This window comes from Salvelinus alpinus, chromosome 16, assembly GCF_045679555.1.
Source record: "Salvelinus alpinus chromosome 16, SLU_Salpinus.1, whole genome shotgun sequence".
Lineage (NCBI taxonomy): Eukaryota > Metazoa > Chordata > Actinopteri > Salmoniformes > Salmonidae > Salvelinus > Salvelinus alpinus.
The window spans coordinates 48,716,680-48,734,603 of record NC_092101.1 but is presented as its reverse complement, the minus strand read 5'-3'; the positions used below and the strand labels follow the sequence as shown (position 1 = coordinate 48,734,603).

The following is a 17,924-nucleotide window of genomic DNA, read 5'->3' as shown; positions in this document are numbered from 1 at the left end:
ATCTGACTGACTTGTCTAGTTAAATAAAGGTAAAATAAAACAATTAAAAAATAGTGTTACTTTTTATATATTTTTTTAACTTTAGTTTATTTAGTAAATATTTAATTAACTCTATTTCTTGAACTGCATTGTTGGTTAAGGGCTTGTAAGTAAGCATTTCACTGTAAGGTTATATTCGGCGCTTGTGACAAATAAAATTGGATTTGATTTGGATTTGATTTCCACCACCATTCATGTGTGGCTAATGTTACTTCCTGATGTTGCGCGTTCAGCCAGGGGTAAACAGACTGCTGCAAACTGATTGGCTAAACGAGATACGCAACATCCAGGACGCAACATCCAGAACTAGCATTCCTAGGCATTAGACGCTTTAGCATGGAGGTGCATATTTTCCCAGTTTTCCCCCTCCTCGCCATTTAATCCAGTTAAGGAGGAAATCGATTCCTTTGCAGCCTTAATGGAGAATGTTTTAGGAAAGGACTCAATATCGCTATCTGCCTGCCTTTTGCCTATGGGCTGGGAAACTACAGCCCTCAGGGGCCAGAGTGAGTGTCACACTTCCCCCCATCCCTAGCAAACATAGCTGATTAAACTATACCGAACAAAAATATAAACGCAACATGCAACAATTTCATTTTTTTTACTGAGTTACAGTTCATATAAGGAATTCAGTCAATTGAAATAAATTCATTAGGCCCTAATCTATGGATTGCACATGACTGGGCAAAGGTGCAGCTATACTGGGGAACCAGGCCAAGCCAATCAGAATGAGTTTTTCCCACAAAAGGGCTTTATTACAGACAGAAATACTCATCAGCTGACTGGGTGGCTGGTCTCAGACAATCCCGCAGGTGAAGAAGCCGGATGTATAGGTCCTGGGCTGGCGTGGTTACACCTGGTCTGTGGTTGTGATGCCATATTCTCTAAAATGTCATTGGCTTATGTTAGAGAAATGAACATAAAATTATCCGGCAACAGCCCTGGAGGACATTCCTGCAGTCAGCATGCCAATTGAACACTCCCTCAAAACATGAGACATCTGTAGCTTTGTGTTGTGTGACAAAACTGCACATTTTCTGTGGCCTTTTATTGTCCCCAACACAAGGTGCACCTGTGTAATGACCATGCTGTTTAAACAGCTTCTTGATATGCCACATCTTGGCAAAGGAGAAACGCTTACTAACAGGGATGTAAACTTATTTCTCCACAAAATTTGAGCGAAATACATTTTCTGTGCGTATGTAACATTACTGGGGTCTTTTATTTCACTTCATGAAACATGGGACCAACACATGACATGTTGCGTTTATATTTTTGTTCAGCTTAATCGCATTCTAAACAGAAGATCATGATTAGTTGATCATTGGAGTCAGGTGTGTTAGCTGGGGCAAAAGTGTGACACCAATCAAGGCCCCGACGACTGGAGTAGGCAATGGCTCATGTCAAAAAACATAATGCATAGCCCGCAGCCATAAAGGTAATGATTGCAGTTAGGTAACGTAGCATAATATGTTGCGTTCTACCTGCGTTTTCTCGTACCACTATGGCATTGACCATTTGTATTGATAAAGAGGGTAACGTATTTTGATTTTGTTATATCATACGGATCTAATCACCAAATACTACACGATACCAAATGAACGAACTGTTTAGAACCACTGTAATTATTTTATAGTTACTTATTCGTGGTTGTTCAAACGCCAATTCATATTTGATTCTAATGCCCGGCCCGCCTGCCACTGGCTTTTATTTAATGGTTTCGTCCTAATCGTTGACAGGAAGAGCCGGTTGTTTACAGTTGGTACACAGGAAGCGATTTATTTGCTTCACGTTAAAGTTAAACAACGAATATCTTCTCCATTGTTAAATACGTGGATTGCTAACCTATTGGCAATTGACATTATATATAAATGTTTGTCTATTGGCATGAGCATCAACTGAAGTGTCTATGACTGAAGACCAAGTGACAACCAATGCGATGACTACTTTTAGCAAGGCTAGCTTGCGAGCGTAGCCATCTAACTTAGCTGGCTGTCCATACGTAGAAGTGCCACTCAACCAAACAGGTAACACAAACTTCGATGTGACATTAACACTACTGATACTGGGTATACTACGCTATTGCCTTGCTACCTAGCCATTTGTAAAGCAACCAGAGTCTCGCTAGCAGAAATAAGATGATTAGGTTAGCTAGTAGCTAGCTAGCCAGGTGTGAACACCTTTTGCTTTCCGAGTGCCATTTTGCTGTATTAACTCTGCATGACAGGAGTCCAAGAGGGTGGTTAGCGTGACCTGGTTATATCAACAGCATTCAACCATGTCAGCTAGCCAGATGTGTATCACTTAACATGCAGATACTAGTTAGCTACGCTGCCTAGCTAGCTAACTATCTGTCATCTGATGATATTTGATTTATTTAAAATTAGGAACTATTGATGATTATGGTTTAGACAAATTATTGAATATATGTGAACTTGATACTGAATTTGTACTTTGTATAGTTTATTTAATGATGTTGATGTGCTTCTGATGGTGTTCAGTGTCTGTTTTTATGTGGTGAAGCTGGGGAAAAAAAGGTCCACAATGTGGACAATAAAGTTTTTCTAATTCTATTTTAAATCCCTGTACAGTGTGATCGTCAGGCACTGCGTCCCGAACAACCCGCATCGAGGGGTGAGCGACCATGGGCGCGGAGAGCAGCGCTATGCGGAGCATCATCTTGGAGGAACCGCTCCTAACCCTGCCCTCAGGGCTGACCATGTACTCTGCCGTGCTCCAGGATGGCAAGCCGGCTTCTGTGTTTGTTCACAAGCAGGGCAACGAAGACAAAGTCAACAAAGCTGCTAAGGTAAACGCATATGGTATCTATTAAACATGTCTTCCGGACAGAGTATAGCCGTCTGATTGTTGCCTGGGTACCAGCCTGTTTAGCTGTCATTCCACTCTTTGCCACTCATTGTCACTTCTTGTCATGCCATGTTTAGCATGAGAAGGAGAGGAGTGTTGAAAAGGCACAACGCTCGCTTACAATTATTCAAGCAACTAAGTGGAATGTTAGCACAAACAGACTGGATTTCTCCAGGCTAGTCACATTTGGGCAAGGCATCACCAGTGTCTCGGTCTGCTGCCCTGGCTGTAATATATCCTCATGATAAATGGTCACTTGAATTTGTCTGAGCCTTGTTGTGTTATATTTAAGCATTAGCAGACAGTCTCATCCAGAGTGACTTACAGTAAGTGTGACACATGCTGCTACTCATGATGTGAGGCTACTGGTGGGCAATGATGCTCCCTTGTGTATGTAGCTGCCATTACCAAGGAAATCACTTACCATCCCTTTGCTTGAGTGTGGTATTGTGAAGAAGAAAAAAAAATGTGATAAGGAAGCACAGCATTAAAAGGGATAAGGCTACATCCACATCCCTCCAGCCTCTCCCCTCTCGTCCTGTACTGCCTTTTATCACCTGAAGAAATTATAGTTTTACATTCATCCTACTTTATACAGGAGTGAGCTGCTGGAACAAAATAAAAGCCATTAATGAATGTTTGGTTCCCTGTAGCACCTGAAGACCCTGAGGCACCCGTGTCTGCTGCGTTTCCTGTCATGCTCGGTGCAGGATGGGGGTATCCACCTGGTGACGGAGCGTGTGCAGCCTCTGGAGCCCCTGCTGGACAGCCTGACTCCAGAGGAGTTGTGTGCAGGCATCTATGACCTGCTACAGGCCCTGATTTTCCTGCATGAGAGGGTAAGGAACACACACACACACACACACACACACACACACACACACACACACACACACACACACGCACACACACAGGCAGACACTATTAATGAAGAATCCCTGCAGGCATCTTTTTTTTTTTCATAAGACCAAAGTGTTGGACGGGAACGTTTTTAACATTTAAACTCTCTCACATGATTCTGCGCTGTTCCCTATTAGTTCTCATTTCTGTTATAACATGTCGTCTTTCTCCCCTCAGGGAAAATCGAGCCACAACAACGTCTGCATGTCTTCTGTGTTTGTAAGTGAAGACGGCCATTGGAAGCTGGGGGGGATGGAGACTGTCTGCAAGTTCGCTGAGGCTACCCCGGAGGTGACTGACAATTCAGCTGGAAAGAAATAACTAATCTACTTTCCATCACTATTGTCTGTGGTTATTTTAAGTGTTTAAAGTTCTATTCTATTGTCCACCTCAGTTTCTCAGCACCATTCAGAATGTGAGGGAGGCCAGTACTGTTCCTCCGGAGGAGCGGGTAAGGTTAACAGGCCCATCACTGTTATTTTAACATTGCATAATTACCAATAATAAAACAGTCTTTAATTGATAGAATCATTCTTTGCAGGTGGAAGGCTTTAAAACATTGGCAGATAAGCATGCACACTCTCGAGACTGCTTCTCCTTTGGAATGATGGTGGAAACCCTCATCCCTCTCCTGAATTTGAAAATAAATGATTCTCTCAATGGCTATGGTGAGTGGAGAAGCTTTAAAGCCTCAACCTGATTGACTGTTGGGACGTTGAATTTCAAACCTTGAACAGAACACTTGTACACTAGGATGGAATGGCTTTTTTTCTTATGGAAATGAACATTATGCTTGATAATCTCTGACTTTGTGATGCTCTCTTTCTCCTTTGCCCGGTCTTGTCTTCTGCTCATCCTCCCTGTCCTCTCTTCCTGCCATACCTCTTCTCTCTCTCCCCACACTGAGTGTACAAAACATTAGGAATCACCTTCCTAATACTGAGTTGCACCTCCCCATTTTTGCCCTCAGAACAGCCTCAATTTGTTGGGGCATGGACTCTACAAGGTGTCGAAAGCATTCCACAGGGACGCTGGTCCATGTTGACTCCAATGCTTTCCAAAGTTGTTAACTTGGCTGGATGTCCTTTGGGTGGTGGACCATTCTTGATACACAGGAAACTGTTGAGTGTGGAAAACCCAGCAGCGTTACAGTTCTTGACACAAACCAATGCGCCTGGCACCTAAATCTGTTATTTTGCCCATTCACCCTCTGAATGGCACATATACACAATCCATGTCTCAAGGATTAAAAATCATTATTTAACCTGTCTCCCCTTCATCTACACTGACTTTGAAGTGGATTTGACAAGTGACATTAATAAGGGATCATAGCTTTCACCTGGATTCTCTTACCCTACGAGGTCCGGAGCCTGCTAGTTTTCTGTTCTACCTGATAATTAATTTCACACACCCAGGTCTAAATTAGTTCCTGGTTAGAGGGGAACAATGGAAAAACTGGCTTGGAGGTCCAGAGTTGATTTTGAGAGGTCTATGTCATGGAAAGAGTTGTAAATGTACACTCTGTATTAGGGCTGAACCCAATTTAGTCGACTGGTCAATTTCCTTGGGGTCGTTAGGCTGTTGGTCGACCAAGATTGTTTTTAGTCGAGCAGTAATATATATTTTCGCCCATCTCAGTGAACTAATCCATTGCGGAGGCCCGAGACTAAAAGCCAATTTACGCTTGATCCGAATATGTGGTCGGAGGGTGTGACGCAAATGCGGAGCCTCACAAATTTTCTAACAATGCGGGGGGCTCTATATACAGTGGGGCAAAAAAGTATTTAGTCAGCCACCAATTGTGCAAGTTCTCCCACTTAAAAAGATGAGAGCGGCCTGTAATTTTCATCATAGGTACACTTCAACTATGACTGACAAAATGAGAGAAAAAAATCCAGAAAATCACATTGTAGGATTTTTAATGAATTTATTTGCAAATTATGGTGGAAAATAAGTATTTGGTCACCTACAAACAAGCAAGATTTCTGGCTCTCACAGACCTGTAACTTCTTCTTTAAGAGGCTCCTCTGTCCTCCACTCGTTACCTGTATTAATGGCACCTGTTTGAACTTGTTATCAGTATAAAAGACACCTGTCCACAACCTCAAACAGTCACACTCCAAACTCCACTATGGCCAAGACCAAAAAGCTGTAAAAGGACACCAGAAACAAAATTGTTGACCTGCACCAGGCTGGGAAGACTGAATCTGCAATAGGTAAGCAGCTTGGTTTGAAGAAATCAACTGTGGGAGCAATTATTAGGAAATGGAAGACATACAAGACCACTGATAATCTCCCTCGATCTGGGGCTCCACACAAGATCTCACCCCGTGGGGTCAAAATGATCACAAGAACGGTGAGCAAAAATCCCAGAACCACATGGGGGGACCTAGTGAATGACCTGCAGAGAGCTGGAACCAAAGTAACAAAGCCTACCATCAGTAACGCACTACGCCGCCAGGGACTCAAATCCTGCAGTGCCAGACGTGTCTCCCTGCTTAAGCCAGTACATGTCCAGGCCCGTCTGAAGTTTGCTAGAGAGCATTTGGATGATCCAGAAGAAGATTGGGAGAATGTCATATGGTCAGATGAAACCAAAATAGAACTTTTTGGTAAAAACTCAACTCGTTGTGTTTGAAGGACAAAGAATGCTGAGTTGCATCCAAAGAACACCATACCTACTGTGAAGCATGGGGGTGGAAACATCATGCTTTGGGGCTGTTTTTCTGCAAAGGGACCAGGACGACTGATCCGTGTAAAGGAAAGAATGAATGGGGCCATGTATCGTGAGATTTTGAGTGAAAACCTCCTTCCATCAGCAAGGGCATTGAAGATGAAACGTGGCTGGGTCTTTCAGCATGACAATGATCCCAAACACACCGCCCCGGCAACGAAGGAGTGGCTTCGTAAGAAGGATTTCAAGGTCCTGGAGTGGCCTAGCCAGTCTCCAGATCTCAACCCCATAGAAAATCTTTGGAGGGAGTTGAAAGTCCGTGTTGCCCAGCAACAGCCCCAAAACATCACTGCTCTAGAGGAGATCTGCATGGAGGAATGGGCCAAAATACCAGCAACAGTGTGTGTGAACCTTGTGAAGACTTACAGAAAACGTTTGACCTCTGTCATTGCCAACAAAGGGTATATAACAAAGTATTGATAAACTTTTGTTATTGACCAAATACTTATTTTCCACCATAATTTGCAAATAAATTCATTAAAAATCCTACAATGTGATTTTCTGGATTTTATTTCTCTCATTTTGTCTGTCATAGTTGAAGTGTACCTATGGTGAAAATTACAGGCCTCTCATCTTTTTAAGTGGGAGAACTTGCACAATTGGTGGCTGACTAAATACTTTTTTGCCCCACTGTAGCTTTCCATTGATATGATTTGTTAATGGTAGGTGGGTGCGGTACATCCTGTATAAACACGAGCTCACTTCCTTGACAACGGCTCTGCAAAGCGCAAGCAGTATGAATACCCTGCCTTACTGCTGTCGTATCACCATAAATGCTGCATGGCCGATGTTGGATTGACTATGCGCCCAGATGCACAATGCACTTCTCACTCCAGAATGCACTCTCTCCCGCCAATTGGTGCACATTCATTGTTTCATAACTTCATTGTGTGATTTGTTTGATTACTAGTGTATATCAATTCCCTGTTACAGTATATCACTAGTACTACGTTTACCATTTAATTCATATCATTTCTAATCTACAATGTTGTTGTTACTTCGGTTATGGTCATTTTGTTTAATGCTTTCAATATTATTATTCCAGTCTTCACGTTATCATTGTCGGAGTGGACCCATTGTTTGTGAAGAGCACAACCTATGCTACACTTGTGAGAAACAAGTTTTGGTTTATTTCATTCATTTTATTATTTATTTTAGGCCCAGAATATTTTATACAATGTTGCAAATTTGCTACAGCAAGCTTCAGGCCAGACCCAAGTTAAATAGTTGATACAGTGTTTGAAGTTCGTTGCAGACAGGCCATGTGTCGCCATAGTGATTTATAGGATATTTATTTTTATCAGGATATTTTCTACCTGCAGGCCTCAACATTTTTTTATTTGTTGGCTTTATGTAGGCTATTTTTACATAGTTGGCAATGACAATATAAGTTTGTTTTTGGGTAGCATTTGGATTAACCAGGGCCTCCCACTGCATCACAGTGCTAGCTGTGTCACTAGAGATTCTGGGTTCGAGTCCAGGCTCTGTCGCAGACGACCGCGATCGGGAGACACAATTGGCCCAGTATCGTGAGGGTTTGGTCGACAGGGATGTTCTTGTCCCATCGCGCACTAGCGACTCCTGTGGCGGGCCGGGTGCAGTGCACGCTGACTCGGTAGCCAGGTGTACGGTGTTTCGTGCGACTGGCCTCCGTGTGTCAAGAAGCAGTGCGACTTGGTTGGGTTGTGTTTCGGAGTACGTGCGGCTCTCGACCTTCGCCTCTCCCGAGTCCGTACGGGAGTTGCAGCGATGAGACAAGACTGTAACTCCCAATTGCTCCCCAAAAAGGGTAAAAAATAAAATATTAGAATTTTTATTAACCACATGACAAAGATTTTGCAATATGAAAACATTATTCTCAATTAAACTCATAAAAATGTGCATATGAACACCATAACTGGCGATTGGTGAAAATGGTACGATAAATTGGTATTCAAAATGAGAGGTTGCCAACTCCTCGTAGCCGATTACCATCAACTTCAGGAGAGTAATGGTAGAATCTGCAGGAGCGAGAGGAGAATAGTTGGGTCAGGTTAAGTGTTTTATTTTTTTTTATTTTTTTTCTAATTTTGTATTTTATTTTTTGGGTTTGGTTATCTAGCTTTCTGACATCCTCTTGGGGCATTTGTCTTATTTCATCAAACCGTAAGCTTAGAGCATCAGACAAGCTCAATCCAGATTGTGTTGTAATCAACTTAGGGTGTGTCTATATATGGAAAAATACACGTTTAAAATTCAGACCAATCGTGTGATCGGCAGAACTGACATTTACTCCTGAGGTGCTGACCTATTGCACACTACTACCACTGATAATTATTTGACTCTGCTTGTCATCTATGAACGTTGTTCTTCAAGATGTTCAAATCTGGCCTTAATGGCCATGTATTCTTATAGAGATGAAACGGTATGAAAATGTCATATCACGATTATAGATACCAAAATGATCACGGTTATCAGTATTATCGCGGGATTGTTAAAATGTGCTGGAAATGTTCAAGAAGTACTGACACACACACACACACACTGAAATCACTTCAAGTTTTATATTGAAAACCAACAAATCTGCAGCACTATGCACTTTTTGTGTGTAAAAACATTAACATTAAAGATGGCGCCATGAGAGGTGAAAGTTCCCCTAGTGCAGGTTTAAATGAACGCAACCTTAATTAAGCACATCAAACATGCATATAAAAACATCACAAGTAAAGCAATGTGCATGTAAGAACAATACAACCATATGTAAACACATCCAATATGCAGGTGTTGACATTAAAATAACAACACAAAATATATAATCCAATCAACAGCACTGATTTGTATGTCTGTTCTTTCCTTCATAAAGGAATAAGGTGCTACTGGCATAACATCCTGTATGTATATTTACTGTCCGGTTTAAGTAGTGATCTGCGAGGGGAGACAATGTGCCCACTGGCACTGAACACTCTTCTCTGATGGCACGCTGGTTGCTGGGATGCACAAAAGCTTCCTGGCAAGGCTCTGATGCAGGGCCCCTCCACCACACCGGTGGATCCTCTTCTGCTGGAATGGGTGGCAGACAGGTGGACCTTCCTCTTATTTCACACTCTTCTGGGGTGGTCGGAATCTGACCCTCTTTACCTCAAGGCAGCAGAGAGGTGATCTTTCTCCGCATCCCAGCCAGGCCTTTCCCGTCCGATGCCACTGTGGAGGTGCTGCTGGTGCTTTGTGGTTCTTCCCTGACTTGTGCAGCTGCCAGCTTCAAGGCCTCCTGGACACAGCTGTGTCAACTTTTGCAGCCTCGGGCTCATCTAACAAGCTCCTTTTTGAAGCAGGGGGTCAATAAAACAAGCCATGTGCATGACTCTCTTTGTATCTGTTAAGGTCTTCTCTGTGGATCTGTTAAGGTCTTCTCTGTGGATCTGTTGTTAAGGTCTTCTCTGTGGATCTGTTGTTAAGGTCTTCTCTGTGGATCTGTTGTTAAGGTCTTCTCTCATTACCCTTTCCATCTCCTTGGTCAGGGATGGCTCCGTATCCTTTTCCACCAGAACATCACGGGTGACGTGGTCCAGGACAGGCTTGATGGCTGACAGTGTCACTCGTGTCTCTGAGGCAGGTGCATCTGTAAACTTGCTCCAGAGGTTCAAGGAGCTGGCACAGTTGCTCCATGACACTTATGTCGGCATCCTTGGGTCATCAGATACCATGTTCCTCTTTCTCCAGTCAGTGTTGCACAGACTGGCTGCTGTTGGCTGAGGAAACGCTCAAGCATCTTGTGTGTAGATCCCCCATCGGGTCACCACATCATGGATCAGAGCCTTCTGTGGCATGTTGAGGGCAGCTTGCTTTTCTCTCAGTTCTCTCCTTCTCTTCCAGCTCCGTGAGAAGCCTTGGACCAGATGACGGCAGGCCTTGACTGCTGTGTCAACTCTCTGAATTTTCAGAGCCTTTTGAGATGGCCAGGTTCAAATGATGGCCAAAGCACCAAGGCCACAAATCTGGGAACTCTTCAAAAGCCTTGATCATGTTTGTTCTGTTGTCTGTGGTTATGCAGACCAGGTCTTTCTTGTTGACCCCCCAACACACACAAACACTCTTCCAGCATATTCTCAAAAAACGTTCTGATGTTGTTATCTTCTGGGAAGAACAGTGTTTCCAGGCACTTTGATTCCAGTTACCAGTCTGGGGTGAGGTGATGGAGGGTTGACCACCCCAGGGGTCCAGGGGCCAGTCTGGGGTGAGGTAATGGATAGTGAAGCTGATGTAGGGTTGACCACCTCCTGCTTTCACTGGTCCAGAGGTCAGTAGTTGCAGCAAACCATGTGCCTTTGAGCCAAACTTTTTCCAACATCAGCTTTAACCTGGTTGTACAGGTTTGTGATTTCAGTCTTGGAAGATAATGTTGGTGATGACACTTTGTAGTGAGGCACGGCAACCTTCATCAGCCCCAGAAAGCCAGGCCTCTCAACAATAGGAAATGGCATCACGTCCTTTGCAATGTAATATGAAAGGGCTGCAGCGAGATCTTGAGCATGTTTTTGATGTGGGTGTATAAGCAGCCTGCCTTTTTAAATGCTTTCTGGAGTGTCTGTCACAACTGTAGATGAGGATCAACCAGTAGCATCACTAGGTTTGCCTGCTGCACGCCCACTCTGTAAACAAGGAAATAGCAAATGTAGTGTTGTTATTATTGGTGTTACATTATAATTATTATTCACATTATAATTATTATTCACACATCTTCTTGTGTTGCATTTGAGTATATGCCATGCACAATATGGCATAAATACAAATGAGTCTTAAGAAGACAGTGATAGTAATTGCAATGAGCCCAACAATTGACACAGGAGTCTTGTATAGGTGTGTGTGTGTGTATATAGTTTTTCTCCTGTTGGAACACTTTTACAACCAAGTCGACAAATGATGAATTTTAAATGAACAAAATATGTTGGTTGTGTGACTAAACTACATAACGTGTTATCGTGTGAAATGGGCAACTAGAGTCTGCAGACACACGACCCACACAGCAGCAGAACAACGGGTAGTGTTTTTACAAGAACAGGTAACACTGAACGCTTCAGTTTACATTATTGACAAGCTATTAGCAAATTAGACAAAACATGACATTTTCCCCCAGTCCCGAAGTCCCTGCATTGAGCTAAAGGTTAACTTCCCTTGCATTCGCTATAAAGTGGTGGTCACAAAGGTCACCCTGTTTGCATGTTCTGCAGACAGGGTGACCATCTTCGATTTTTAAGTTTCCCTCAGCACTCTTGTAAAAGCCAAAATACAATCACACTTCATATTTGGTCCTCTTAGAAGGCTGGAAAATCTCCCGAATGCTGTCACTGCCTTCCGCCATGTTTTCACACAAAACAAAACCCACGTTGCACAGCTACGCCTGCGTCAGACTGTTGCTAACTTTGGTTGATGTTGGACAGTATTTACTGTGAGTTTTTCAAACTGTGGTAATCAAACACGGTTTTAATGATGATTTAACATTTGAAACAGTAATACTAACCGTTGGGAAATTTGACCATGTTTTATCATGTAACCGTTTCATCCCTTGTACTCTTATCTCCACCCGGTACAGCCAGAAGAAGACTGGCCACCCCTCAGAGCCTGGTTCCTCTCTTGGTTTCTTCCTATGTTCCTGCCTTTTTTCTAGGGAGTTTTTCCTAGCTACTGTGCTTCTGCATTGCTTGCTGTTTTGGGTTATAGGCTGGGTTTCTGTATTAGCTTTGTGACATCGTCTGATAAAAAAAAAAGGGCTTTATAAGTGTTGATTGATTTAAAAGTGCAGATTGTCAGCTTTTAATTTGAGGGAACTCACTGTTTCATCTCTTTCTGCAGTCTCTGAAGAGTTATCAGGCAGTCTGAAGAGGACTCTCCAAGCAGGCCTGTTGACCTCTGACCCCCTGTCTCGGCCCTCCCTCAGCTCCCTACTCACTCACGACTTCTTCAGAAATGACTTTCTGGAGGTCATGAATTTTCTGAAGAGCCTGACCCTGAAGGCCGAAGAAGAGAAGAATGAATTCTTTAAGTGAGTGAGTGAGTGACTGTGTGTGGATATTAATTAGGCTGTTAGTGATTGTCAGTGACAGCTCTGCCTTTGTCATCGTTCCTAGTATGGGCTGACCCTGTAAAACGACTCCTTTCACTGCACCTATCCGGTGTATGTGACAATACATTGTTATCTTTGTATTATTTATTTCCTCAAATAACAAAATGTCTGCCAATTAACTTGTTACTGTCTGAGCCCACAGAAAGTATCCTCTGTCTGTACGGTAGGTTTCTGTTGGACCGGGTGCAGAGCCTGCCAGAGGAACTGATAGCAACGCGTCTTGTCCCAAAACTTCTCAATGGGATGGTGTTTGCTGAACCCACTGCTGTGAAGAGCTTTCTGCCTCACCTCTTAAAGCCAAAGAAGGGTTTGTATTTTTTATTTTTTTATTGGCTATTTATCACCCATGTGGAGCACTCTGGGTCAATGACAAGCCACCTGGGTCTGACAACTTGGATGGAAAATTACTGAGGACAATATTGCCACTCCTGTTTGCGATCTCTTCAATCTAAGCCTACTAGAAAGTGTCTCCTCAGGCCTGGAGGGAAGCAAAAGTCATTCCACTACCTAAAAGGAGCAAAGCACCTTTTACTGGCTCCAACAGCCGACCAATCAGCCTGTTACCAACCCTTAGTAAACGTTAGGGGGGAAAATTGTTTGACCAGATGCTATTTCACAGTAGACAGATTTTCAGCACGCTTATAGGGAAGGGCATTCAACATGTACACAGCTTACACAAATGACTGATGATTGGCAGAGAAATGTATAATACAATTATTGTGGGAGCTGTTTTGTTGGACTTCAGTGCAGCTTGACATTATCGATCATCATCATCTGATGCTGAAAAACCTGTTATAGCAGGGATCGGGGTGGGGGCCACAAAAAAACTGAATTTGTCATGAGGGGCTGCAGTGGCTCTTGGGTCTGAGAGATTGAGATATTTTTGTGCGTAGTATTGACATGTTGAATGCATCGTGTTCTGTTTTAAAACCATTTTTTTAATCAAGTTTATTTACAAGGGATTACACACAATATATTTCACCAGAGTTCTAATTTCAATCTGTCTGTGTTGACAGATTGTGGCGGGAGTGAGGAGTGCCTCCTGTCTGTCTCTCTCTACAGAAAACATGTGGTTCCTCAGCTGCTGAAGCTCTTCAAGGTCAACGAGGAACACGTCCGGGTGGTGCTGCTGGCTCACATTCACGTCTACGCTGAGTGTTTCTCCCAAGACGAGCTGAAGAACCACATCCTACCTCAGGTCAGACAAACGCTCTAGAACCACATCCAACCTCAGGTCAGACAAACGCTCTAGAACCACATCCTACCTCAGGTCAGACAAACGCTCTAGAACCACATCCTACCTCAGGTCAGACAAACGCTCTAGAACCACATTCTGCCTCAGGTCAAACGCTCTAGAACTACATCCTACCTCAGGTCAAACACTCTAGAACCCTTCCTACCTCAGGTCAAACGCTCTAGAACTACATCCTACCTCAGGTCAAACACTCTAGAACCACATCCTACCTCAGGTCAGACAAACGCTCTAGAACCACATCCTACCTCAGGTCAGACAAACGCTCTAGAACCACATCCTACCTCAGGTCAAACGCTCTAGAACTACATCCTACCTCAGGTCAGACAAACGCTCTAGAACCGCATCCTACCTCAGGTCAGACAAACGCTCTAGAACCGCATCCTACCTCAGGTCAGACAAACGCTCTAGAACCGCATCCTACCTCAGGTCAGACAAACGCTCCAGAACCGCATCCTACCTCAGGTCAGACAAACGCTCCAGAACCGCATCCTACCTCAGGTCAGACAAACGCTCTAGAACCGCATCCTACCTCAGGTCAGACAAACGCTCCAGAACCGCATCCTACCTCAGGTCAGACAAACGCTCCAGAACCGCATCCTACCTCAGGTCAGACAAACGCTCCAGAACCGCATCCTACCTCAGGTCAGACAAACGCTCTAGAACCGCATCCTACCTCAGGTCAGACAAACGCTCTAGAACCGCATCCTACCTCAGGTCAGACAAACGCTCTAGAACCGCATCCTACCTCAGGTCAGACAAACGCTCTAGAACCGCATCCTACCTCAGGTCAGACAAACACTCTACCGACCATTTTCATATTTGCTGATGTTACTGACTGGGTTTGAAGCCGGGTTGTCCATTTGCTTCAAGACTGTTACCCCACTGATGTGAACCTAGGTAGTAGGGGTCCCCGGAAAGTTACTACCAGATGAGTGTGGTTCACCTCCCATAAGTTTATTCAGAAACATTATACGGTAATGCAAATGTTGGAACCACAGACCTGTTCAGTATATTTAGTCTTTGCTGGGGTTTGCCTTGTATGTTTTGAAAACACTTTCAATTCAAGATCTCTTCCTCCCTCCCTTGTAAACTGCAGGTGTTGCTTGGGATGAGAGACACAAATGATTCTCTGGTTGCCATGACGCTGCAGAGCCTGGCTGTGCTGGTGCCGTTGCTAGGTGCCCAAGTGGTGGTGGGTGGGGAGAGGACCAACGTGTTCAAACGCACCAGGCCCAACTTCACTAAGTCTACTGAGGTCACCCCAGAAAGTAAGAAACACATTAGATAACACTTATCTTTTTTGATTTCATATAACTGCAGTGCTGCTAGTCATAGTTCCCTACAAAACAATTAATCCTTCTCTAGCCTCTCCAGTTCACATAGTTGGAGAGTCCCATCCCCAGATGGCCCAGCCCTCAAAGGTCCTGAGTCTGTTCCCCAAACCGGTAGCAGTGAGAGGGGGGCTGGTCCTGGGGAACATAGACAGCCTTCAGGTCAGAGAGACCCCCGGGATATACGCCCTGCCACCCAAATCAGGTAAGGAAGTAATACTGGGAACTTAAAAACCTCTTCCAATTCACTCGCATTCAGTGGTTGAAGCTTATACCAGTCATCTGGTCCTTATTCCAGGTAGTAGTAGAGAGATGTCTCTACCCCTGAATGGCTTCAGCAAAAACGAGGAAGAGGAGTCCTCCTACAGTCCCGACCAGCCAGAAAGGACAGAGGGCCGGAGTCAGGCTGAGGACTGGCCAGACTGGAGTGACCCAGAGGAGGGGGAACAGGAGCAGCCAGTCCAGATACACATGCAGGCCTCCGACAGAACACGGGACGAAGAGGAGGAACCATGGGACAACGTCGAGGACACAGAGCCCACGTTTGACCTCTCCCCCACCACGCCCATACCAGACCCTGTCGTCCTAACCTCTCCACCCAGAGGGGGTGCCACCGCACCACCACCACCACCCCCTCTCAGCCTGACGGCCGAGCCCCTGCGAGGGGGGTCCAAACCCCTCAAACTGAGCTATAACCTCAAGGCCTTTGAGAGGAAGACAACGGTAACGTCTTCCTGGGACAACGGCTGGGGGCAGGAAGAAGAACCGCAACCTAACGACGAGCCCAGGCCCAAGCTGCACACCGCACGCAAGGATGGCGGCACGAGGGTTCTGGGAGAGGAGTTCACCATCGAGGTGAAGAGGAAGCAGGAGAGAGACCCGGAATTGGACTTCTTTGCAGACATGGAGCCGGACATTAAACTATCATCTGCTGCAGCTCTGCTGCTGCCCGTGAAGAGCGATGTTAGTGATACTGGGCTGCTCACAGCCGCACCGTCAGAACACACTGAGCCATCTGTAGACACACTAACACTCACCGCCAAGTTCGCAGCTGCCGACCAGACGGAGGTGAGTCCATGTGAAAGAAACAAAGTACTACTACTCTCTGTTACTAGGTAGGTGCAGGGTCGCTTGTGCCCCACTGGATCACATACACTTCTTCTTTTCACCAGTCCCTCACTGGGATATTCACAGAATCCAGGGCTTGAAATTTAAAGGGGATGTGATTTTAAAAGTCAAACGGCTAAGAATTCCAGAGCTGATCTGTCTGGTGCCTCCCCAGTGTTTGTTTTTTTAAGTCTGTTTCCCAAATCCAGTCCTGGAGAAGCCCCAACAAAACACATTGAAGCCCCTTGTAAACACACCTGATTCAACCGGTCAACAAGCACTGTGAGTTGAGTCAGGTGAGTTTGTCTGGGGCTACAACAAAAAAAAAAGGCTGTTTGGAGGACTGGAGTAAGTGAGAACTTTATGGCAGTTGAGCCTGTTCTGAGATGTTATTTTTTTTTACTGATAGTCAAAATACAAAGAATCCCAGTAGTGATCTTTCTGGTTCCTCCCCTATGTGTAGGTGAAAGGCAGACAATATATGGCATTTCTGCGTGTAAATGGCTCATTTACATTTTCAGGCAAGTGATCATAAACTTCAGGCAACCAAAATAATATTCCTGACTTGCCTGATGGGCAAGCGCCTTTCAGAATGTAATGTCAATCCCATGTACTATAAAGAAAATTCATTAGCGTAAGAAAAGGTCCTGCTTCATGAGTGGCCATTTTAATTAATCTCTGTATTCCTTTTATTTTACAGACGGAAGCAGAAGGCTGGGGAGAAGGAGCTGACCTTAACTGGGGAGAGGATGAGAACACCTGGTGATTGACAGTTACCTGGCTGGATCTATTACTCAGACACGTTGTAGAGACTACATGTTGCTGGTTACTGCAGCACTTCAATTTCCAGGATGCACCTCTCCTTAACCAGCCAATCGGAGAACTGGAACACCCGCTCCAGCTGCACATCCTGTTCTAAACTGTTATCATGAAGTAATATTGCTAATGAAAAATAAATGTGATGGGATACGAGACACTGAAGAATACATTTTACAATTGAGATTTTAATCAGTTTTCAGTTGGTTAATAAGATGACCATCCATCCTGTTTACTAAGGAATTATATCTATGGAACTTGACTTTTGTACTAGAATGATGTGATGGGACTTTGGGATTGTTACCAGCTAGACTGGGACAGCAGACAGACGTTGGGAATCCGTCATCATAGTTTGTTGCCAAAATGTCATCCACTAAACTAGTGGACTGTTTTAACTCTAGTTTTGTGCCATACATTTCTCATCTGGCAGTTTAATTTGGATGACTTTTTGAGAAGTCAGGATACTTCGGGGGAAACTTCAAGTCTTTCCTTGCTTCTTTTTGAAAATTCTCCTCAGATCTCCTCACGTCTCTCTGCCGTTTTGAGGAGGCTGGAGAGAGCATGCAAGGAATTGAGGAAAAGACTTGACATATCCCTGGTGAGAGAAGTGTGATTTTTGGGGGGTGGGAAATGGACTTTGAATGAATGAAAGATTTGACAATTTATTTGTATCTTTCTGGTGGAATAAAAGGTTTTATGATACGTCTGATTTAATTTTACAGTTCAGTTGTCTGACAACCTGCTAAAGCTCTGAACAATAAGCCTATATTTCTC

At 44.2% G+C, this 17,924-nt stretch overlaps 1 protein-coding gene across 4 annotated transcripts; it reads left to right on the top strand.

The window, feature by feature from the left end:
- Positions 1–417: 417 nt before the first annotated feature.
- On the top strand, positions 418–17,852 carry scyl3 (SCY1-like, kinase-like 3). Of its 4 annotated transcripts, none has more exons than XM_071346508.1 (13): positions 418–545; positions 2,631–2,848; positions 3,561–3,746; positions 3,985–4,098; positions 4,202–4,258; positions 4,349–4,475; positions 12,371–12,560; positions 12,809–12,948; positions 13,658–13,839; positions 14,993–15,164; positions 15,262–15,432; positions 15,526–16,295; positions 17,035–17,852. In XM_071346508.1, the coding sequence occupies exons 2-13, from the start codon at positions 2,684–2,686 to the stop codon at positions 17,098–17,100; spliced, it is 2,340 nt and encodes a 779-aa protein (XP_071202609.1). In that variant the 5' UTR covers positions 418–545; positions 2,631–2,683; the 3' UTR covers positions 17,101–17,852. The 4 variants fall into 4 exon arrangements, with proteins under 4 accessions (XP_071202609.1, XP_071202610.1, XP_071202608.1 ...); XM_071346509.1 differs by lacking the exon at positions 418–545 and adding an exon at positions 1,375–1,477; XM_071346507.1 differs by lacking the exon at positions 418–545 and adding an exon at positions 1,502–2,066.
- Positions 17,853–17,924: the final 72 nt, after the last annotated feature.